This window comes from Leucoraja erinacea, chromosome 17, assembly GCF_028641065.1.
Source record: "Leucoraja erinacea ecotype New England chromosome 17, Leri_hhj_1, whole genome shotgun sequence".
Lineage (NCBI taxonomy): Eukaryota > Metazoa > Chordata > Chondrichthyes > Rajiformes > Rajidae > Leucoraja > Leucoraja erinaceus.
In genome coordinates, this window is record NC_073393.1 from 2,838,204 (window position 1) to 2,864,015 (window position 25,812).

Genomic DNA, 25,812 nt, shown 5'->3' on the forward strand with positions numbered 1-25,812 from the left:
ACAGCAGCACTCAAGGGCGTTTAAATTAGAGTCGGACACATGGTCTTGATTAAAAGGTACTGTCATTACCGAAGAATTTGGCATAACTTTGTTGTTAGCTGATGCATTCAGTCAAAATACATCACATCTTATTCCATCTGCTCCAGTGAAGGAATGCTTAGGTCAACTTACATTTGAGCTTCCTGCTGCTATTCTCTCTCATGATTAATAAAGTTAATGGGGTGCAGATTGACAATGGAATCCATGCAATTTGTTTTTTTTTGTCTTATTCCCATTTTACGCTGCAGCTTTAAAACTTACAGCAGAAAGTGATTAAAAATAAATAAATAAATAAATAAATGGATATATATATACTATAAATGGATATATATACTAGACCAAGTGCAGACCCGTTGGGTCTGTTCCCCCAACGTGTGGTTGTGTGGGGGGGGGGGGGGGGGGGGGGCAGCGGCATGCAGCGTCACACACTAACTACCCCCCCCTCCCGCACTCACGCTAATGGAAGGGAGTGCCTTTTTACTTCAACCCAAACCCAAACAATTATTTGCAGGCAGTGCTTTTTTACCTCTAACCATATTTTCATTTTCAAACCAAATTAAGGGTACTCACAGTGCTGTAGACATTTGTCAGTGTCATTCAAAGCTCTGATTGAGGCACACCACTGGCAGAGATTGATTGAGGCACACCACTTCCTGGTTTTATAGTCGCTCCCCCTCCCTCCAGTAGGGGCAGCAGAGAGAATGGGGAATGTTGTAAAAACATTAATAGCTCTGTCAATTTTCATCGACGGGAAAAATCCTCGGCACACATGCGGCGGAGTGGGGCTCCGAGCGAGGTGGCCAAAAATGACGGCCGTAGGTGGCGGCGTACTCTCGGAAACCGCAGCACAGAAAGCCGAAACCGTTCAAGAACAGAGTTTTAGTAATACAGATATATATATCCTGACATTTTAATTACACTGGTACAATTACTGAATAAGAAACTAAGTCACGGGAAACATGCTTTGGAACAACTACTCCATGCATTAAATGTGTATTATAGTCTGCATCAGCTACTAAAGGTGGAAACTGTTACATTCTGTGTTACCATGGTAACCAACATTTCATTGCTGTAATGTGAAACAATCAGCTTTTAATTTCTGTTACATTGCTTCAAAAGGATTTATTTAACCAGAACATGTGCTGCCATGCTATATGATATTAGTTTACATTAAGCCAAATGTCTAGGTTTCCAAGAAAAATGATGGCACTAACATTAGCTCATAAATTCCATAAAATGTCTAATTGAAAACTACAAAATTTAGATGTTTTAAATAAATTCAAGGAGCATCAACATAATCATTAACCAATAGCCTAACATTGAGATTAGCTTAGAAATTACTACCATGTTATTTTGGGAGATGTAATTTTGTTCTTTTTTTTTTAATGTAGGTTAGGCCATTTCAAATGATTTAATTTATTTTAGTAATGTCATTAGATGTCCTGGAATGTATTTTCCAGATTAGCTTCTCATTTGCAGATGGAACATATTCTGTGTCTCACTTTGCATATTTTCTAAAAGGTATTCTCAACATATTCAGCCCATCTGATCGATACTGGCAGGCTCTCAAAAGTATTCACAATAATCCCATTTCCCTCCGTATTTCTCCATACCAATTCTCTCGCACCTGCTCCGTCCTGACTCACCCACACAAGGTGTAATTTGAAGCAGTCAGTTAACCTGCCTATGAGACATGGGAGGAGATTAAGCACCCAAAGGCAACTCGTGCTGTCACAGTGCGAAGATGTGAACTCCACAAAGTTAAGGGGCTGTCCCACTGCGGGGACCTAATTGGCGAGTTTAGAAGAGTTTGCCCTCGACTCATACTCGCAGCATGGTCGACACAAGGTCCTAGGTGGTCTTTGTAACTCTCCTTCATGCTCGAGAGTAGTCCCCGTGTACCCGAAGCCTCAGCTAGGTCACGGCGGTTTTTTTCAACAAGCTTAAAAAATGCCCGCGATAAAAAAAGGTCGCCATGGAAAAAAAAAAAATTTTTTTTACTAGTAGGTTTAGTCGAGGTAAGTCGTAGTAGGTCGTAATGCTATCGTAGGTAATGAAGAGTAGTCAAAGGTAAAGTTCGTTGAGGAAAAAAAATGTTACTGGTAATGTTAAATGGCCGCTAAACTTTATTAAAAGTTGTTTGGCTTCTTAACAGTGTCTCCACTCCTTCTCCCCTCCTTCTCTCCCCTCTGCACTTTCTAAAGGACTTACCGTAACTGTGCCAGCCGTCTTTTACCTTCCTGTTCATTGCGGGTGTGAATTTCAGACAGCACTCCCCCGCTTTTGCGGTGGCCCCCGCCTGTGTGTGTGTGTGTGTGTGTGTGTGTGTGTGTGTGTGTGTGTGTGTGTGTGTGTGTGTGTGTGTGTGTGTGTGTGTGTGTGTGTGTGCGCAGACGGTCAATCCGGCTCGCGGTTTCATCGCTGATGGCCGATCCAGCTCGAGGTTTTTCAGGCGAGTGCCCTCGAGCTTGAAGGTTGAAGACAGTCGCTGAAAAGTCGTGTTAGTGGGACAGGCTCTTTAGGATAAAAGTCCAGTGTCTGGAGCTGTGAGACAGCAGCACTATCCGCTGAGCCGCTGTGCCTCTACTCAGACACAAAATCTTAAACTGGGATGGATTTAAATCTCAATAAGTTAGAATGTTTGGAATACTTGGGCCTTCTGTGCCGTGAGATGCATGCTTGCCAACTATCACTATTTCATGCTGACAAGCAGCATTTGAGGATTTGGTTATTGAACACGTAACACTTAATGAAACTTCTCCCCAATCTGTACAGTAGCAGGGTATCCAGCCATCTGGATAATTGATTGCAGACTTCTAGTTCATATCGCAGCTGGGGAATTTAAATTCAATTGGTAAAATGAAACGGAAACTAAACTAAAATCAGCGCAATGACCATGAAAGCACAAACCATCATTTCAGGAAAGGAAGTGCGGCATCCTTCCCATTCTTATCTATATGTGACAATCTGGTTGCTCAAGAAAAGGTCAGGCAAGGCACTCAGATCCGAGGGTGATAAAGGATGACTTTTGCACCCCATGAAAGAATGAAACAACATCAGATTCGATACATAAAACAGGGCTCGAAATTTGCGGTTGCCCAGGTGCCAATGGCAACCTAAAGTGCCGCCGGGCAACCTAAATGCCATGCCATTTTGCCCGGCTTGGCAAGCAACCGGGACACCTATCGTTCAACTCTTAGTGGGCCCCCCTCTCTATCTCTCTCTCTGTCACTCTCCATCTCCGCCCAGACCTGGGAGCAGGTTTCCCGATCCATATATACATCTGCCAACCTCTTTAATACAAGTGAAGGAAATACGAGATAGAACAGTAATAAGTCAAGACCAGCTGTCTTCTCCCCTGGTAACTATTGAGATTTGCATGCCACATGAGAGGTTAGAGTATTGCTGTTTGCACAAAGAGACAAGCGTGATTACAGAATGACAACACCATGCGAATAAATATCTAGAAATCCCATGTATTAGAAAGGAGTCAAACTTATCAAGTTACTTTGAAGCATTTATAGAGAGCAGTTACGCATTGATTTTCTGACATATAAACATTTTATGGTGTGCATGATGTCTGTACATGCACTGCATCTTTAAAAATAACTTGAGAATAATTTAGAGAGCTTTCAACCACCCTGAATATCGTTTAAAAGAAATATCAGCCTACCTGCCTGAGGTGTTCTTCAGTATGGCCAATGCATCAGGAAACCCATCCATATTGTAGTCCCCTATATGAATGGAGATCGGAAATGGATAGGGCAACAAATCTGTTGGCTCTCGTGAAGTAAATCCCCAAATAGTATCACCATTCTTCAGATTAGATAAAATCGGTATCCACTGTTAATGTGAAACATAAGGATTTTTAGCCAAAGACCATTGAGATCAAACATAAATTAATTCATATCATATTTCTAATCTGTCATCATACATCAATTGGAATTAATTCACACATGACTGGCTTCACAAACCTACCCACTCCCATAGCTATCACAACTACTCTATGTCACACACTGCTAGCCTGTAAGGACTCTATTCCCTTTGCCATATTCCCCAATCTCTGCTTTAATGATGACACTTTCTGTACAGGTTGCTTTGAAATGCCTTCCTTCTTCCTGAAGCATGGTTTCTCCATTACCATTGTCACCAAAGCCCTTGAACACATCTTTTCCATTTCCCGTATCTCTGCTCTCAATCCAGCTCCAGCACAGACCAAGGATCAAAGTCTTTTGCTCCTCACCTTCCATGTCAGAGATTTCTGCATTTAACAGACCATCTCCCTGGTCCACTGTTCATGACCCTGCTTCTTACAGCACTTTTCCTTTTTACACTTGTCCTTTCAACTCTTCTCTTCCTACCATTCAAGGACCAAAACAAATAGTTTTTTCCAAATGAAGCAGTGATTCGCTTGCACTTCCAATCACGTTTGGTATTCACAATCTGGTCCCTTCGACAGTGGAGAAATCAAATGCAGATAGGTCGACAACTTTGCAGAAGGTCTGTGTTCAGTTCAGAGGGTCAACCTTGGGCTTCCCTTTGCCTTTCATCTTAATTCTCTGTCACAATGACGCCTAGCACATGTTTAAGGAATAGCACCTCATCTTCTGGCTGGTCAAGTTCCAACCATCTGGATCCAAGATGAAATTCGACATCAGTATGAAGAAGAGTTCCGAACCAAAATGTTGTTTATCAATTTGTTCCACATTTGCCACCTGATCTGCTGAGTTCCACTGTTTAAGAAAAAACTGCAGATGCTGGAAAAATCAACGGTAGACAAAAATGCTGGAGAAACTCAGCGGGTGAGGCAGCATCTATGGAGCAAAGGAATAGGTGACGTTTCGGGTCGAGACCCTGCTTCTGACTGATGAAGGAATAGGTGACGTTTTGGGTCGAGACCCGGAAGACCCAAAACTTTACCTATTCCTTCGCTCCATAGATGCTGGAGAAACTCAACAGGTGAGGCAGCATCTATGGAGCGAAGGAAAAGGTGACATTTCGGGTCGAGACCCTTCTTCTGACTGATAAAGGAATAGGTGACGTTTCGGGTCTCGACCCGGAATGGGTCTACACCCAAAACGTTACCTATTCCTTCGCTCCATAGATACTGGAGAAACTCAACGGGTGAGGCAGCATCTATGGAGCGAAGGAATAGGTGACGTTTCGGGTCGAGACCCTTCTTCAGACTGATGTGGGGGTGGGGGGAAGAAGAAAGGAAGAGGCAGAGACAGTGGGCTGTGGGAGTGCTGGGAAGAGGAGGGGAAGGAGGGAGAAAGCAAGGACTACCTGAAATTGGAGAAGTCAATGTTCATACTGCTGGGGTGTAAACTACCCAAGCAAAATATGAGGTGCTGCTCCTCCAATTTGCAGTGGGACTCACTCTGGCCATGGAGGAGGTCCAGGACAGAAAGGTCAGATTCGGAATGGGAGGAGGAGGGGGAATTGAAGTGCTGAGCCACGGGGAGATCAGGTTGGTTAATGCGAAGTGTGCAAAGGTGTTTGGCGAAGCGATTGCCAAGCCTGCGCTTGGTCTCACCGATTTAGAGCAGTTGACACCTAGAGCAGCAGATGCAATAGATGAGTTTGGAGGAGGTGCAGGTGAACCTCTGGCTCACCTGGAACGACTGCTTGGGTCCTTGGAAAGAGTCGAGGGGGGAGGTAAAGCGACAAATGTAGCATTTCCTGCGGTTGCAAGGGATAGTATTAGGGGAGGGGGCGGTTTGGGTGGGAAGGGACGTATTGACAAAGGAGTTACGGAAGGAGCGGGCTCTGTGAAAAGCCAAAAGGGGAGGAGATGGGAAGATGTGACCAGTGGTGGGATCCCGTTGGAGGTGGGGAAAATGTCGGAGGATTATCTGTTGTATGTGACGGCTGGTAGGGTGGAAGGTGAGGACAAAGGGGACTCTGTTACGAGTGGGGGTGATGGGGAGTGAGAGCAGAGCTACATGACATAGAGGAGACCCTGGTAAGTGCCTTGTCTATGGTCGAAGAGGGGAACCCCCGTTCCCTAAAGAATGAGGACATCTGTGATGTCTCCGAGTTCCACTAGTACTTTTGTTTTTTCCATTAAGGTCAGATAACTTTATTTGTCTGTCTATATCAGTTGTATAATGGCCCAATGCGCTGCTTCCAAACTCTATATTGGAGCTTGTTGCTGAATCACATAGTTAGAGAAATGATACATCAATACTTTAAATATCTCAGTATTTACTTGTGGTTAACTAGGTCCCGAAAAAGGCTTCACAATACTGAAGGTGCCAATACCTTTGCAGCAAAATAGTCAATTTTCTCAACATAACTTGAGTACAAATGTACACTAAAATTGATAACCAGGTTATCAATAATTTGCAATTGCTGACTGCTTTACCTGGAAAATCCAAGAACTCCAAACATGAGAATTTTAAGGTACACAAAAAAGCTGGAGAAACTTGCAGACTGATCGGGGGTGGAGGGGCGGGGAGAAGAAAGGGAAAAGGAGGAGGAGCCCGAAGGCTGGGGGATGGGAGGAGACAGGAGGAGGGCTGAGGAAGGGGAGGAGAGCAAGGACTAACACAATTATGAGAATTTTTGTTTTATTTCTGACTTCTCCTTCTTCTGCCTTATAGTCTCCTCAGATACTGACTGACCTTCTTAGTATTTCCAACATTTTATATTTGTGTCTGATTTACAGCATCTGCAAGACATAATTTATTGTGACATGGACATAGAAATTGAAAAGTATTGCAGCCAACAAATTAGGTTGTGATATATGCTGCAGATGTGGGAAGCAATCACATAGAGATTGCAGTGTTCAGCAGATCAATACGTCAGAGAATGAAAATTCCTCTCTAATTGTAAATATCAACCATCCCCAAGTCCACTCGCGATGCAATTCTCTCCCTCCCTCCCCAGAAAATCTAATTCTTTATTCTGTCAAGAACATAGAGTACATAAGTGTTTATAGTTTTGTGATCAAAACATAGAAATTAGGTGCAGGAAATTCCTCTCGGCCCTTCGAGCCTGCACCGCCATTCAATATGATCATGGCTGATCATCCAACTCAGTATCCCGTACCTGCCTTCTCTCCATACCCCCTCCCCCCCTTAGCCACAAGGGCCACATCTAATTCCCTTTAAATATAGCCAATGAACTGGCCTCAACTACCCTCTGTGGCAAGAGTTCCAGAGATTCACCATAGTTTGAAAAAAGTGTGATACTGATAACCAAATAATTTGGGGATTTTTAGTTTCCTTTCAACCTCTTCTGATATTGTCCTTTTCTTCAGGGTTTCTTGCTAACATGGATGAGACTCAATGAAGCTGTTCAAATTCTTGTCATGGTGGAATATTGGACTATATTTTGTAATTGTAATGACGGTGAAACTATTGATGATCACGACTGTGATCCTGAAAACAAATATCTTTAATTTTGACAAATGTGATCAGCACGTTTTGCACAACACATTAACTGTTCGACCCTGTACATCTCCAACTTAGCCAACAAATGCTCTCTCAATTAGAAAATAGACCATAAGAGCACAGACTCAGGCCCTTTGGCCCACAATGTTTGTGCCGAACATGATGCCAAGTTAAATTAATCTTATCTGCCTGTACAGGATCCATATCCCTCTATTCACTGGTAGGCAAAAGTGTCAGAGAAACTCAGCGGATGCATGCAGCAGCATCTATGGAGCGAAGGAAATAGGCAATGTTTTGGGACGAAACCCAAAGGGTTTCAGCCCGAAACGTTGCCTATTTTCTTCACTCCATAGATGCTGCAGCACCCGCTGAGTTTCTCCAGCACTTTTGTCTACCTTCGATTTTCCAGCATCTGTAGTTCCTTCTACACTCCATCTATTCACTACACTTCCACGTCCTATCTAAAAGTCTATTCAACACCACTATCGTACCTGCCTCCAACACCTTCCTTGACAATGCATTCCAGGCCCTCACATTATGCTTGCATAAAAACCTTGCCCAGCACATCTCCATTAAACCTTCCCCCTGTCACCTTATCGTCATGCCGCTAGTGTTGGACATTTCCACCCTGGGAAAAAGATTCCGATTGTCTACATTCTTCCTCAGGTAGTCATTCTGTGCCATGTGTACTGTCTTAAGACAAACAATATAGTGCTGCAGTTTAAACTTAATACCAACCATAGATGTATGGGGACCGTACCTTATCAGAACCTGGCACTGTCCGATAAATGGCACTCTCATGGCAACTGTCGTCCATGCACACTGGCAGCAAATGGTCCTGCTGACCATCTCCATCTGAAAGAGAAATAAACCTTCAACTTACTGACGTGCTTGGTAATTATTTAAAGAAAATAAATTGTATATTAATCTAAACAAAAGGATAAGCAGTCATTATGAGGCAGCATTATAAATACAAGATAGGCACAAAAAGCTGGAGTAACTCAGCGGGTCAGACAGCATCGCTGAGGTAAGGAATAGGTGATGTTTTGGGTTGAGACCCTTCTTCAGACAATATATGACTTCATACATATATCTTTAGAATACATATGCGCATTCACTTTATGCAATGTAAGAACTAGTTTAGGCAATGGAAAATGATTAACTTCAAAGAAGGAATAAGGAACCTCAGGACTGGTCATTGGGATGGATGTGTGATAGATACCAGTTTACCAAGTTCCTTCTGCAGTGCATCGCTACTGCTTCTGGCCATCTCCCAAAACATAAAGGTAATTACTGTAGCCTGTGGCAGACTAGTTTAAAATCACATATGATTCGAGAGGATTTTTTCTAGATATTTTACCCCCCAAACGCCCCATTAAAAAAAAAAAAAAAAAAAAAAGTTTTCCCCTCAACCTGTGATTTCTCAACTTCTTCGAAGAGATTTTATATCTTTCATCTATGTGAAGAGCGTCAATATTGTGATGGAGAATCGAGTTAAAAATTAACACACCACAAAATTGATCCCACCATGGCTCACTAAGTAGATTAAATATAGCATTAGATTAAAAGAAGAAGCTTACAATGCTGCCAAGAAGACTATTAACAAGAGTAGTAAGTCTAAGGATTAGAAGATTTTGATGAAGCAGGAATAGTGATAAACAAATATTCGATGAAGAAGATAAATTATAGGAGTGCTTTAATGTGAAAGTCAAAAAAGGATTCAAAAAGAACGGTGGAGAATTAAGAAATGACTGGCAAGTCAAGTTTTGTAATTGTAATTGTAAATTGTAATTGTAATTGTAATTGTAAATCTTTAGTGTCATTTCCTGAGTATTCGCATACCCAGAGGAAACAAAAAAACGTTGCTCAACCAGTGTCCATTCAGTTTGCATTAAAAAATAAATAGGAATTAAAATTAAAAAATACATGTCATGAACAAATTTAACACTCTACTAAACATTCAACAGCCGTTCCGACCGGCAGCGGCACAACAGTGGCTCTGCTGCAGTGTGGGGGTTTGTGCGCGATTTGTGCGCAAATTTGTGTTTATTGTCGTATGCAGAAGTATGAAGAGATGCAGGTACAATGAACCATTTACAAATGTACTAGTCACTCACCTAGGCTATAATTGTAGGACCTCACATTCCCACAATCTCCATCATCAAAGATAAGGGCCAGAGGTGTATGCGGACACCACCACCTGCACATCATCCTAACATGGAAATATATCGCTGCTCCTCCATTATTATTGCATTTAAATTCAGGAATTTGCTTCCCAGTGATGTGGTGGCAGGACTTTCACAGGAAGGATTTATGGCCATTTGAGAAAGTGGCTTATCGCCATGTTCTGGGGTCTCAGGAATACAACAATGAAACGTGCCCTCTGGCCCACAATGTCCGTGCCGAACATGATGCCAGGTGAAACTAATCACCTCTGCCTACACGTGATCCATATCCCTCCATTCCAGCATATTCATATGCTTATGTAAAAGCATCTTAAATGCCACTATCATATCTGCCTCCACCATCACTCCTGGCAGCTTGTTCCAGGGACCAACAACTTTGTGTAAAAAAAAACTTGTACCATACATCTTAAAACTGCCCCATCTACCCTATAGTCTTTGACATTTCCATCCACTATCTATCTATGCCTCTTATAATTTAATATGCTTCTATCGGGATGATCAATAATTGCTGCAAATTATTTAAAAAAGCTGATTTTTATACAGCGCCCTCCATAATGTTTGGGACAAAGACCCATCATTTATTTATTTGCCTCTGTACTCCACAATTTGAGATTTGTAATAGAAAAAAAAAAATCACATGTGGTTAAAGTGCACTATTTTTCAGATTTTATTATAGGGTATTTTATACATTTTGGTTTCACCATGTAGACATTACAGCTGTGTTTATACATAGTCCCCCCATTTCAGGGCACCATAATGTTTAAGACACATGGCTTCATAGGTGTTTGTAATTGCTTAGGTGTGTTTAAATGCCTCCTTAATGCAGGTATAAGAGAGCTCTCAGCACCTAGTCTTTCTTCCAGTCTTTCCATCGCCTTTGGAGACTTTTATTACTGTTTATCAACATGAGGACCAAAGTTGTGCCATTGAAAGTCAAAGAAACCATTATGAGACAGAGAACCAATAATAAAACTGTTAGAGACATCAGCCAAACCTTAGGCTTACCAAAATCAACTGTTTGGAACATCATTAAGAAGAAAGAGAGCACTGGTGAGCTTATGCCCCTGTCCCACTTAGGAAACCTGAACTGAAACCTCTGGAGACTTTGCGCCCCACCTAAGTTTCCGTGCGGTTCCCGGAGGTTGCAGGTAGTTGCAGGTAGTGGAAACAGGTAGGGAGATTGACAAAAACCACCGGGAACCGCACGGAAACCTTGGGTGGGGCGCAAAGTCTCCAGAGGTTTCCGTTCAGGTTTCCTAAGTGGGACAGGGGCATTACTAATTGCAAAGGGACTGGCAGCCCAAGGAAGACCTCCACAGCTGATGACAGAAGAATTCTCCCTATAATTAATAAAAATCCTCAAACACCTGTCCGACAGATCTGAAACACTCTCCAGGAGTCAGGTGTGGATTTGTCAATGACCACTGTCCGCAGAAGACTTCACGAACAGAAATACAGAGGCTACACTGCAAGAGGCAAACAATTGGTATGCCGCAAAAATAGGATGGCCAGGTTACAGTTTGCCAAGAAGTACTTAAAAGAGCAACCACAGTTCTGGAAAAAGGTGTTGTGGACAGATGAGACAAAGATTAACTTATATCAGAGTGATGCCAAGAGCAAAGTATGGAGGAGAGAAGGAACTGCCCAAGATCCAAAGTATACCACCACATCTGTGAAACACGATGGTGGGGGTGTTATGGTCTGGGCATGTATGGCTGCTGAAGGTACTGGTTCACTTATCTTCATTGATAATACAACTGCTGATGGTAGTAGCATAATGAATTCTGATGTGTATAGACACATCCTATCTGCTCAGGTTCAAACAAATGTCTCAAAACTAATTGGCCAGTGGTTCATTCTACAGCCAGACAATGATCCCAAACATACTGTTAAAGCAACAAATGAATTTTTCAAAGTGAAAAAATGTCAATTCTTGAGTGGCCGTCAATCACCCGATCTGAACCCAATTGAGCATGCCTTTTATATGCTTGAAGAGAAAACTGAAAGGGACTAGCCCCCAAAACAAGCATAAGCTAAAGATGGCTGCAATACAGGCCTGGCAGAGCATCACCAGAGAAGACACCCAGCGACTGGTGATATCCACGAATCGCAGACTTCAAGCAGTCATTGCATGCAAAGGATATGCAACAAAATACTAAACATGACTACTTTCATTTACATGACATTGCTGTGTAACAAACATTATGGTGCCCTGAAATGGGGGGGATTATGTATTAACACAGCTATAATTTCTACAAGGTGAAACCAAAATGTATAAAATGGCCTTTATTAAAATCTGACAATGTGCACTTTAACCACAGGTTTTTTTTTTCTATTACAAATCTCAAATTGTGGAGTACAAAGGCAAAAAAAAAAATAATGGGTCTTTGTCCCAAACATTATGGAGGGCACTGTATATACCAGAACAATACAATGAAGTGTTACTTTGCAGTACCAGGCTGGCCTTGAGTGGCATTCAAGCTGAACAGAGTTAATTTAGAGTTCTATCTCATCAAATAAACATGCTTGGATTGAATTGAAAGTCTCCACCACTGAAGACCAAAAGGTCTGGTACATGCTAATGATAACTGCAGTTTACAATCACTTCAGTCTGAACATTCAACCTTCTGAAAATGTTAGATTATTCTTGATAAAATCCATTTTACAGGAACCTGTGCCCTTTATTGTTTACAAGGGCACCTTGTATTTTTAGTGCAGTCATTTCTGATCATTTTTCAGATGAGGTATTCATTCAGTTCACTGCGAGTTCCAAAGCTATTTACTATCTAGAATTGTGGGCAAACAACTCAGTATGCAGTTGTTGTGTCGTTGATTCTCAGGAAATTAGGTTTCCTAATTAAATGCAAATAAAGCCTCAGGGAGGAGAATTGCAGATGAACAGAGACCGTTTCAGTGGGACCAATAATTAGCACCAAAAAAAATGGCCGAAATAAGACAGCGAAGCAAAAATCTTGTCAACAGACAATAAAAAGACATATACATCTATTTAATGTCAAATCTGTACTGCTTTTTGTATTTTTTAACAATCTTTTTGTATCAGAATCTCTCAACAGAACATAAAAGCAGTCACACGTCTTCATTAGTATCTTGCTGTTTCACAGCAGGTTAACAACTCCACAGAAGAGAATCACAACTTTGGGCTGCAGAGTTTTTGCAAAACCTTCCAAAAATTGTTCTGATTGCAACATTTCACTCTGCATTGCTTGAAAGATTTAGCTTAGCAGTGTTGTTTGTGATGCTATGCTCCTTGCCATGAAGTTAGAGTCTATGTATTTCCAGCAACCAAATTTGTTGAATATTTCAGCAATTTTTGTCTTTTTCTTGGATTTCCACAATTGTAGTATTTTTCTATTGGGATATTGAGAGGCAATTTGTAAGTCATGGAAAGATGAACACTTTGGTATGGACAAAAGGGAGTGCAGAAATGGGATGATCAGAGGTAGAATGGAAAGGGAAGGATTGGGGAAAACACGCAGGAGATGAACATTTCCTGAAATTGGAAAATTCAATGCTTGTACTTTTGGCAGAATTCTTTCCAGATAAATTAGCAAAAGAATAACTGTTTACATTAAAAAAAACAATTCTATCAATGGCTAGTGTAGGAACGGCAGATGCTGGTTTAAACCAAAGGTTGACACAAAATGCTGGAGTAACTCAGCGGGACAGGCAGTATGTCTGGAGAGAAGGAACGGGTGACATTCCACCCATTCCTTTTATATACGGAGATGCTGCCTGTCCCGCTGAGTTACTCCAGCATTTTGTGTCCATCTTTTATCAATGGCTTCCTGGATCGATCATTTAACTTGCAGCATATGGTGGCTGTTATCACCCATTACATCATTCTTTTATATCCGTTTTATGGGTTTCTACCAGACATCGTAAGCAATTTGTTGAGGATTCACTTTGTTGCCAAGCATCAGCCTGCTTGTTCACAAGATGTTGAAAGTCTGGTGTGTATTGATGACTGGTGAAGTGCAACAATATCTATTAAGAAACTAGGCACAGCTTGCATCGTTGGCTGGGTGTCGTCAAATAGCAGATGCATTTTTATTTATGATGGTGGTCATGATGTGGGGCAGCAAAGCTAAATGGGTGCAGTCTACCATATAGGTGAAGGAGAGCCAAGAGCCCAGAATGGATGGCAGGACTTTCATATGAAGAAATGCTGGATAGACTCGGCTTGTACTCGCTCGAATTTAGAAGATTGAGGAGGGATCTTATAGAAACATACAAAATTCTTAAGTGGTTGGACAGGCTAGATGCAGGAAGATTGTTCCCGATGTTGGGGAAGTCCAGAACACGGGGTCACAGTTTAAGGATAAGGGGGAAGTCTTTTAGGACCGAGATGAGAAAAACATTTTTCACACAGAGAGTGGTGAATCTGTGGAATTCTCTGCCACAGAAGGTAGTTGAGGCCAGTTCATTGGCTATATTTAAGAGGGAGTTAGATGTGGCCCTTGTGCTAAAGGGATCAGGGGGTATGGAGCGAAGGGAGGTACAGGATACTGAGTTGGTTGATCAGCCATGATCATATTGAATGTCGGTGCAGGCTCGAAGGGCCGAATGGCCTACTACTGCACCTATTTTCTATGTTTCTATCTCTTCTGTCTCTATTGGCATTCCATGAAGTGCATATTCAGACACCTCTGCAAGAGAAAACACTTAAATGCCCCATCTTCCTCCCTGACTGCCCTTCCCATAAAACCTGCGTCAAGCTTTGTCTGTGCCGTTGGTGGATGCTATTTGTATACATTGGGAATGCAAGCAAATAATTTCACTGTGCCTTGTCACATGTGACAATAATGTTTTCCATTCCATTCCATGCAAATCTTGGCAACATCCTCACTCAGTTCCTTGGCAGATTTCTCCAATGCATAATCACTGGTCCATATTTACAAATATCTCATTCACATGAAGGTAGACAAAAATGCTGGGGAAACTCAGCGGGTGAGGCAGCATCTATGGAGCGAAGGAATAGGTGACGTTTCGGATCATTCAGTAACACAACGGAAGGGTCTCGACCCGAAACGTTACCTATTCCTTTGCTCCATAGATGCTGCCTCACCCGCTGAGTTTCTCCAGCATTTTTGTCTACCTTTGATTTTTCCAGCATCTGTAGTTCTTTCTTAATCATTCACATGAAGGTATTTGGCACCTATGACCATATTGTGGATGAATGCGTTAACATTCTGGCTCAGGGATAACTTATTTGCTCAGGCGAGAGCACATTGTAATCTGCTTGAAAGAGGAATGCACCATAATTTGACCAATGCTGCTTATCTCACTTTTTGGAAGTGGCCTTCAGAGTTTGAAGCAATGAAATGTGCAATTTAGTGATGGTCTCAGTTAGTACAACAGAAGGCAATCTGGCTTCATTGTAAAGAAAAGTAATTGAATGTGCTGCTCTATGCATAACTGAAATGTTCACGTCAATCCTTTTTTTATCCTCGTCCTGTGGTTGCAGATATCTGCAAATCCTTTTGTTTTTTTCTCATCCCTAGTGCTCCATTCTACTCAAGAAATTTGTGAACAAAATATCCCTGTCGATGAAATCTTCTTGGATTCGAAAAGTTACAGTACAAATTTTAACAGTCAACCATAGCACTCAAAGCAGCAGAAATTGAGCCAAAAAGCACAGTCAGTCTCAAACTAATCACAAACTCCCCTTTCTATATAATACTGATCTGCTTGCCCAAGAAAGTGAGCACATCTTAGAACAGCAAAATGAGAGCTGAGGATACCAAATATAACAGGAGGATTCTAAAACAGGCAAATCGCATTCAGTGGCCAATTCGCAGGCCAACTCACTCGACATCTCAAAATGAGATTGAACTTACTTTCAAAATAAATCAGATGAATGACCCAAATGCTGAGGCCTTTTAAGGCAAGGGTCAGACCACACTTGGGGTTTTGTGAGCAGTTATGTGCCCCATATCTGAAATGGGGTGTGTTGGCGATGGAGTGGGTCCAGAGAAGGTTTACGGAATGATTGCAGTCTGCAGACTAGGGACAATTTACAATATTTGTGAAGCCAATTAACCTATAAATGCGTACATCGTTGGGGTGTGGGAAATACCCGAGCACCCGGAGAAAACCTATGTGATCACAGGGAGAACATACAAACTGCATACAGATAGCACCTGTAATCAGGATCAAACCTGGGTCTCTGGCGCTGCAAGGCAGCAACTCTACCACAGTGCCACCCCTTGATGGGCCGACAGCCCTTATCTGCTCCAGTGTCTTATGATTGTTCCTTTGCATGCATTACTACATCAATTTGTGCTTTCTATGTACTAGATCCCAAGTGGCAGCTTCCCAGATGACCGAAGGCCATATTTTTTATTTCCAGAAGATACATTTTTAATGTCAAATTTGTTGTGAAGTCATTAAATTACATCTACACATATCTATAAAATTATCACTTACATTTAAAATAAACTCCGCATGATAATCATCATGACTCTTGTTGAGGAAAAGACAAGGGACTTGACATTAAAGAACGCGATTATTCATTGGAAAGAGAATCATCTCAAGGCACGGCAGATTCTGTAACATCGGGGTTACGTAATGAGATTCTAGAGATACTATAAAGAATATGGAGCTGTGTTAAAGGGCACTTACAAGTGGAAAATATTAAATTTGCTATCTCAATTAGAATTCTGTACGTTATTACTCAGTCACAAGATGTAGCCTTTGCTGTCAAGGTCAGTATTAATTTTGCTTGCACTGAGTTGATATGTAGACTGTTTCAAAGTGCAGATTGGAGTCAGGATATGGATTTGAGTCTTGAGTCATGGAGTCAAATCCATTCAGTCCAACAATTCCATGCCGACCAAGATGCTCCATTTAAACTTGTCCCATTGCTTGGCTTTGGCCCACATCCCTCTAAACCTTTCCTGTCCAAGTGTCTTTTATTCCAGCCTGGGTACAGGTGGTAGATTTTCTTCTTTAATATAGCATCAGTGCAGCAGATGGCCATCATTACATGTATTTTTAAATTTCAGATTTTTAATAAACAAAATTATTTTTTTGGGCTAACCAAACTTATGTCTATGGATTACTAACTATTCACCATGCTACCAGACCCTTTTAAATATTTTATACCATGTCACACAATCTAAACATACCGAGATAAACAAGGGGAAATTTCACCATTTATTTTGCATGATCAAAAAGGATATAAGATTTTGCTATGGTTCAGTGGAGGTAATTAGACTTTAGAGATACAGTGCGGAAAAAAGCCCTTTGTTCCACCGAGTCCTCACCGACCAGCAATAGCCTCGTACACTAGCACTATCCAGCATAATAGGGACAATTTACAATTTTACAGAAGCCAATGAACCTACAAACCTGTAGGTTTTTGGAGTGTGGGAGGAAACAAGAGCACCCGGAGAAAACCCAGGTGGTCACAGGAGAAACCTGCAGTGCCCTCCTTAATATTTGGGACAAAGACCCATCATTTATTTATTTGCCTCTGTACTCCACAATTTGAAATTTGTAATAGAAAAAAATCATATGTGGTTAAAGTGCACATTGTCAGATTTTAATAAAGGCAATTTTTATACATTTTGGTTTCACCATGTAGAAATTACAACTGTGTTTATACATAGTCCCCCCATTTCAGGGCACCATAATGTTTGGGACACTTGGCTTCACGAGTGTTTGTAATTGCTCAGGTGTGTTTAAATGCCTCCTTAATGCAGGTATGAGAGAGCTCTCAGCACCTAGTCTTTCCTCCAGTATTTCCATCACCTTTGGAAACTTTTATTGCTGTTTATCAACAGGAGGACCAAAGTTGTGCCAATGAAAGTCAAAGAAGCTATTATGAGACTGAGCAACAAGAATAAAACTGTTAGAGACATCAGCCAAACCTTAGGCTTACCAAAATCAACTGTTTGGAACATCATTAAGAAGAAAGAGAGCTGGTGAACTTACTAATCGCAAAGGGACTGGCAGGCCAAGGAAGACCTCCACAGCTGATGACAGAAGAATTCTCTCAATAATAAAGAAAAATCCCCAAATACCTGTCCGCCAAATCAGAATCATTCTTCAGGAGTGGATTTGTCAATGGCCACTGTCTGCAGAAGACTTCATGAACAGAAATACAGAGACTACACTGCAAGATGCAAACCACTGGTTAGCTGCAAAAATAGGATGGCCAGGTTACAGTTTGCCAAGAAGTACTTAAAAGAGCAACCACTATTCTGGAAAAAGGTCTTATGGACAGATGAGGCAATGATTAACTTATATCAGAGTGATGGCAAGAGCAAAGTATGGAGGAGAGAAGGAACTGCCCAAGATCCAAAGCATACCATCTCATCTGTGAAAACGGTGGTGGGGGTGTTATGGCCTGGGCATGTATGGCTCACTTATTTTCATTGATGATACAACTGCTGGTGATAAAAGCATAATGAATTCTGAAGTGTATAGACACATCCAATCTGCTCAAGTTCATACAAATGCCTCAAAACTCATTGGCCGGAAGTTCATTCTACAACAAGACAATGATCCCAAACATATTGCTAAAGCAACAAAGATGTTTTTCAAAATGGTAAATTCTTGAGTGGCCAAGTCAATCGCCTTATGACTACTTTCATTTACATGACATTGCTGTGTCCCAAACATTATGGAGGGCACTGTACATACTCTATATAGACAGCACCCGTGGTCAGAATAAAACCAAGGTGTCTGCAATGTATGGCAGCAACTCTACCGCTATGCCGCATTGGACAAAAAGAGCAGTAGGAAAGGGCAACATTTATTCCAATTACATCTTGTGATAGCAAAAATGCAAATATTAATTTTATCTGCAAAGTTAACATTCATTTTTCTGTATGCAAGACTCAATAAGCATGTGCCATATTAGTTTATTTAAAAAAAAAAGCAAATAAAGAAATTAAATCATACCAAAATCCGCAAACGTGGACTGTCCAATTTTCTTGGCATTTGGTGGTTTTTTCGTGACATATGGATCAAGGGATTTGGAGAAATTTCCATCCTGTTGATGACAAATTTTCAAACAATTAAGAAAGAAAATTCTTGAGACAGTCTTGAATCAAAACTTATCAAGGAGCAGCTAATGTGCTATTTTATTGTGCAGCTCATTATTTCTCTTAAATTATAATTTTTTTAAATTAATTTAATTGCTTAAGGTATTCAGGAGGTATAATTTAAAAAAAAACTCTTGCAGTAACATCTTTGTCATAAACCAGTGGGTTCAAGTCTCATTCAGCAGATTATTCAGCTTGGTACAGAGGATCACAAACTTTGCAAAATATCAGTTTATTCATCACAGGTTACATTTTGGTTCAATCTTTCAAATCAAAAGGTTGTAAAAGTGTTAAAGGACACCGTGGGATACCCTTGGAGCTGCAATGCTGGACTCGAACTACAGTTCCACAGTGGAACCTTCTTCAGTCTGAAGAAGGGTCCCTAACCGAAATGTCACTTAGCCATGACTCCAAAGATGCTGTCTGATCCGCTGATTTACACCAACACTTTGTGACCTTTTATTTCAATTGCTTTATGAAAGAAATAATGCAAAATTATGTTAAATTATGGTGTTTGCTTTTTGTTTAATTATGGTAGATTTTGTGGAAATATTGGTATTTTTTGCCAAAAAAAATCTATGGAAGTTCTTTGTGTATGGAGCTTGTTCTGGTCTATCTACACAATCAAATTAAATTAATTAAGGCCTGTCCACTATACAGAGCCATACTAATTGGCTCCAGGATAGTTCCAGCCATACAGAACCTGACTAGTTCCAGGCAATGAAACTAGGTGGGTGCAGGCAGTGGAATCCACTATGATAGACCATTTTATCGCAATTCAACTGCTCCCCCTGTATTTTGTTGGATGAGCGTGGAACACTGATAATATTTACACCATTAGAATCTTTGCCATTCCACAAAATACATGCCAATGTCACAAATGGTGTGCTCATGGAGAAATGTATGTGGTATAAAGTAATGCAATTTTTCTTTTCCAGAGGCATAAAAGACTATCAAATAGATGAATGAGCTATACAAGTAGAAACAAAGCACAGTCCATTAATATGCCCAAGATCCATCCACTTAAAATCACCATTAATTCCAATGCTCAACAAGTTCATTACTAAGAAAGTCAATACTATTATAGAATACCTTGTTTTCCCATATCTCAAAACGAATCTCATTAGCATCCATGGTGGTAAGAAACAAGTCTGGAATAAAATATAAATGTGTTCAGACAAAAAAAAGTTACCAACTATTCAAACCATGCACACATAAACATACAAACTTGCTTTGTAAAGAATGCATAAGAAGGTAGACATAAAAGCTGGTGAAACTCAGCGGGTGAGGCAGCATCTATGGAGCGAAGGAATAGGTGACGTTTCAGGTCAAGACCCTTCTACAGACTGTTTCTGCAAGTCACTACATTATATCAATTATAATAATTATTATAATAATTCCATAACAAATGCAAAGGAACCAAAAAGGAAAAGTTGGCCAATGTTGGAGGGTATGAGATGCAGGGATACAAAGGAATAAGGAGGGGAAGTTTGACAAATAGATTTGATTCCAGGTAGTCGGCATAGACTAGATGGGCTGACTGGTCTCTTTCTGTGGCATTATAAGCATAACATTTTGCAACAATGCTGGTAAGCACACATTAATATAGCAACTGCCCTACACTTTAATTAATAGCAAATGTCTCACAGCTGATTAATGATTTTTGGCACATGCTACTCACATGTTTTAAGCTAGTTTGGTAGTCAATTCCATCAACAGTTAAGAAATTATGACCAGATAGTATGTTTTTATGACATACGTTTGTGGGTACATTTTGCATTGCCTTTTTCCGAAAGGGTTGACAAGTGCCAGGCTTAATGGTTTTAAAGCTAGAATGTGTGGTTGCATGGAAATTGCAGAGAATCTTAATTGGGTTTATAATTGGGCTAATGGGGTAGACTAGCTACTACCAATAGTCGAAAAGAATATTTGGAAGAATAATTATTTCAAGACAATTTGTATTAATTCATGATAAATATACAAATTCGCTGTATTTAATAATAAACAGTGTATTCAAAAGAACAAGAATTAAACTGATGGTTAAAAAAACCTCAGACTTTGATCATCTTACAGTGAATTTTGACTTTTATTAATCACTTAGTGCATGCTTAAATGTATCAGCTGGGTATAATTATCTTGATACATCACACGTTGAGCAGGAAGAGTTATATTTTGCTTAAGGCTCTAGTTTTCAGAAACCCAGGTAGCAAGATACATGGAAACAGCACATTAAGTTGGTATTTAAGAAGGAACTGCAGATGCTGGAAGATCATTTTTGTGTACATTAAGTTGGTAGTTAGGCTGGTCCATTGCTAGTTCAACACCAGATACTTTCACGTTTTCCCCCCCCCCCTTTTGGATTGATTGACAGGATAAGGAAACATCTACATTACAATTTCCAGATAGCTGTATTAGAAAGCCCTTGGCTTTCTATCATTCAAACTGTCAATCTGGAATGACATTAGTTAAATCTCAGCTGGGACAGTTTCTTTAGCAGTCTTGTTACTTGGTGACAAGATCAATCGTTATCTCGTGATCACAAGATTGATTGTGCCCAGTGAAGTTGATAGATGATTTTCCCACCTTCTCTGCAAGATATTAAAATGAGGAGGAGAAGTGAAAGGAAACATTATTTAATGGCTCTGTGTTTAAGGGAGAGATAAAATTTGAGATGTTAATTCTTGAGATGGTAAGAAAGATTACATATGCATGTCAAAAAATTTCTTCAAGAACTGATGCTTCTAACACCCTCCAGGGAATGAGTTCCAGGAAAAGAAATGCTGTTGCCTGCTTCAAGTGAAGCACAAATGTGACAATTTTAGAGATACACAAACAGTTCACTTTTCTGGTAACCTTTCAAACCAGATATTTTGCTTCTTAGATTTCACAGCAATCATTATAGCATCATTGTCAACATCGAACAGAAGTTAATATTAAAAAAAATGTGGTTTTAATAAACTTCAGGAAAAAAAAATCTAAAATATTGTAAATTGGGTCAAATAAATTGTGAAGTAAAATTTATGGTCTCCCACTGAAAAAAAAAAAAAAAAAAAAACTGAATCTACAGCGCTCCGTTCAATTTTTATTTATAGCGTTCGACCTTTGCCAAATCCCATGATTCCTTGCGTTTTTCAGAATACCACTCACTTACAGCTTGGGAACATGAGTCGGCTCTAATCGCCACACTCCAGGAAGGTCATATACTCTTAAAGAGTCAAGGTCAAGGGATATGGGAGAAGCCAGGAATGGGGTACTGATTGTGGATGATCATCCATGATCACAGTGAATGGCGATGCTGGCTCGAAGGGCCGAATGGCCTACTTCTGCACCTATTATCCATTGCCTAAACTACAGAGGAGGCGGAAAAGAATCATAAAGATGTTTCCTGCAGTGGGGGGCCTGAGTTATCAAGAGAGATTTATTAGGCTAGCTCTGTTTTCCCCCAGAGTGAAGAAGGCCAAAAGGTAACATGATAGAGGTACATAAAATGATGAGAGATGTATACATTGCAGAGTAGATAGTCAGTGTCTGTTTTCTATGGAGAGTGTCTAAAACTAGTAAGTAAGTAAGTCAATTTTATTTATATAGCACGTTTAAATCAACTCGCGTTGAAACCAAAGTGCTTTACATAGAAGAAATAATTAGGTTTCCGTACATCCATAGAAAAAGAAAAAAAAAAAAGAAAAATGACACAACACATTATAGAATTTAACATGAACGTCCCCCCACAGCAGAATCAACATTTTCCACTGTGGGGAAAGGCACCAGAAAGTTCAGTCCTCTTCCTCTGTGATCACCCGAGGTCGGGGCCTATTTGTGGCCTCCGCAGCCAGTCCGATGGTTTCAGGCCCTCTTGGCAGATGATGGAGCTCCGGCGTCGGGAGAAACAATACTCAGCGGCTTGGAGTGTCTGGAACGGCTGCTCCCTCCCCGGAGACCGCGGCTCCCGATGTCCACCGGCCGCGCTGGTCGGAGCTCCGACTCTGGCGATCTTGGCGAGAGATCCCAGGCTCCGCGGTGTTTTAAACCCAGCTCCGCCCGCGGCTGGATGCTCCGCAGACCGCAGCGCCTCGATGTTGGAGTCAGCGGTCACAGCACTCCAGAGCTTACCGCACGGCGACCCGGTAAGGCATCGCCCGCTCCGCAACTAGACTGTATAGGTTTTAGGTGTGAGGGAGGACTTTTAATAGGGATGTGAGGATTATGTTTTTCAGACAGAATGGCTGGTATCTTTATTTTTGTTAAGCAGGAGGATAGCAGAAAATTGTCAGCTCTATGAATCCGTACTGGAATCCTACTTTACTTGTAATAAGTGTACACATATATCATATTATGATAAATGTAGAGGTGCAGAGTAAAACTTCCAAATGAACAAGTCTTTGATGAGGAGCCAAGTTTAATATTGGGAAAATGTGATTTGGTGCACTGTGGCAGAGAGAACAAGACGAGTATTCTGGGATAGTTCACAGCATTATTGAGCGATCACATGCAATCTATTGCATTAGGAAAAGAGCCCTGGCTATTGAATATGTCCTTGTTGGTCTCCTCACAGTCTTGTACAAAATATTTGGATAACACCAGTTAAAACCTTCACAGCACCTACATAAACATCACATTACTAAGCAAAAACAGGAAAATAAATCCAAGCCCTTCTGTAAACAAGCATAAATGTAGCACTCGTGGATAGAGTTCAAGAGCAATGCATATTTCTACCCTCATTGCCCAAAATAGATAATAGCTATAAAGAATAAACAAACATGTTTTAAGTTAATACTTAATGTTTACTTATTCAGGTCATTTGTAAATTTTGCATGACCAACAAACAAAAAATGATAATCAGAGAATCTACTTGACAGAACAACTCATTTTGTGTGGGCGACAAGAACCTGAGGGAGTAGGAGTAGATCTCCAGGCTCCCCTGCATTTCAATATGATCATGGCTGATCTACTGTGCTGGACTCCTTTTCTGTACCAGGTCCCCATGCCTCAACCACCCTTGTGGACAGAGTGTTCCAGAGATTCACTACCCTCTGAGGGAAGAAATTCCACTCACCATAGTTTTAAATAATTGGCTCCTTACTATACACCCCCCCCTCCCCCCCCCCCATTGCTTCTTTCTCTCCCACTAGCGAAAACATCTCAATATTGATCTCGACAGATCCCCTTAGGATCTAAGGTCGCCCCTTATAGATCGAATGATTGATTGCATTTATTTGTCATTCAAAAATAAATTTGAACAAGATGTCGTTGCCGTACAGTCATAACACAAAAAGCAAACAAAACACGTAATTACATAATTTAACATAAACACCCATCACAGTGACTCCTTCAGGCACCTCCTCACTGTGATGGAAGGTAAAAAAAGTCTTATCTCATCCTGCTTCTTCTCCCACGGTCAAGCAGTCAAACTGCTACGTCAAGGTGATCGAGGCTCCCCATATTGAAGTCCCCGCTGGGCGATGGAAGATCCAGTGACTGAGCTGAGGTCCAGCGAACGGGCCTACTCAAACCTTGCAATTCGGGGCGGTCGAAGCTGCCGTGGCTGGCGAAGCTGCCATGGCTGGAGCTCCCGAAAAGTCAGTCGCCAACCAGGGATCTGCGAGCACCCGATGTTACAGTTCACAGAGCCTGCAGCCGAAGCCCCAGAAAGTAGAGTCGCAGCAGCAATCACAGCCGCGACCACATCCTTTGAAAGTCAGCCAGCTCCGTGACGGTAAGTCCACAGGCTCTGCGGCCGGCGCTCTCGAGGTCAATCCCAGAAGGAGGCCACACGGAAAAAAGTTGCATCTCCGTTGACAAAAGAGATTTAAAAAAATTCCCCACCCCTCACGTAATACACATCTTACTCGTCAAAGCTACAAAGAATACGAACTTAAACCATGTCTAGTTTATCATGATGCCTCCAAATCCACTATATGATTTTTTTTCAGTTAAGCATTCAAAACTGCACACAGTATTCAAGGTGTGGCCTCATCAACACCCAGCACTACAGCAACAAGATCTCCCTATTGTTAAATTCCAACCTCATTGCAATAGAGGCCAAGATGCCATTTGATGGCAGGAGAATGGGATTAGGAAGAAGATAGATCAGCCATGAATGAAAGGCAGAGTAGACTTGATGGACCAAATGGCCTCATTCAGCTCCTATCACTTGTGATTTGTCGTCAAACACTTATTAGACCTGTCTGCTTATGTTTTGTGATTGATGCACTAGAACACTGAGCTCCCTTATTTGCAGTCTCTCTGTTTAGCTAAAAATCTACCTTCCGATTCCTCTTACCATGTGCTAGACTTCACACTTTCTCACGTTTATCTCCATTTGCCATGTTTTCACAAATCTTGGCAGAATCACAATGTCCTCATCACCATGCACCATTCCACCTATTTCTGTATTATCAGCAAACTTGGGAACCTTACATTTTGTTCTCTCCCCAAGTTAGTAAATAGTAAACAACAGAGGCCAAAGAACTCATCCTTGGGGCCGTCCACTAGTTACATCCTCGAGAATGAAAAAGGTCCTATTTATTCCAACTCAGTTTTCTATGTGACAACCAGTTTTCAATTCATACTTTCAACACATTTCCTTCAATACCATGGGCTTTTAGGTTATGCACCTGCCGCGTATATTGCATCTTGTGAAATGCCTTTCGCCTAAATACACTACATCTACACGTTCTGTTCCATCAGATCACACTGTCACACACTCAGAATTTGAGCAAGTTTGTCAAAATGTTTACCTTTCAATCAAATATCTTATTCAGTTAGATAATGTTCAGCACCATTATATGAAAGTGGGATAACATCGAACTAGCATGGGGGTGGGAGATTGCAACCTTCACGTGGTTCGCCCTGTTTCGACGAATGCAATCAACCTGGCGTGCACAATCAAATAGAACAAGTTGTCCAACTTTAGGCTGTGCACGCCATACGCAAGAAGAAGAACTAGCATGAATGGGTGATCGATAATCAGCGTGGACTCTGGGTGGCCAAAGAGCTTGTTTCCATGCTGCCTCTTGCAATCAAAGTTTCTCTTTTTTCTGTAGCAAATGTTTATGTGGAAGTGGAAAGATGATCTTGCAAAAGTACATCATACCATATACCATTTTCAGTTGTGAGATC

At 41.0% G+C, this 25,812-nt stretch overlaps 1 protein-coding gene across 1 annotated transcript in view; it reads right to left on the reverse strand.

Moving 5' to 3' along the window:
- Positions 1–25,812, reverse strand: part of itfg1 (integrin alpha FG-GAP repeat containing 1) — a 115,079-nt gene that overhangs the window by 69,896 nt on the left and 19,371 nt on the right. Inside the window, exons 7-10 of the mRNA XM_055648384.1 lie at positions 19,786–19,844; positions 18,551–18,641; positions 8,197–8,291; positions 3,713–3,882 (exon numbers count right to left, since the gene is read on the reverse strand). Of these exons, the coding sequence (XP_055504359.1) occupies positions 3,713–3,882; positions 8,197–8,291; positions 18,551–18,641; positions 19,786–19,844 (415 nt within the window). The remainder of the gene's footprint in view (positions 1–3,712; positions 3,883–8,196; positions 8,292–18,550; positions 18,642–19,785; positions 19,845–25,812) is intronic.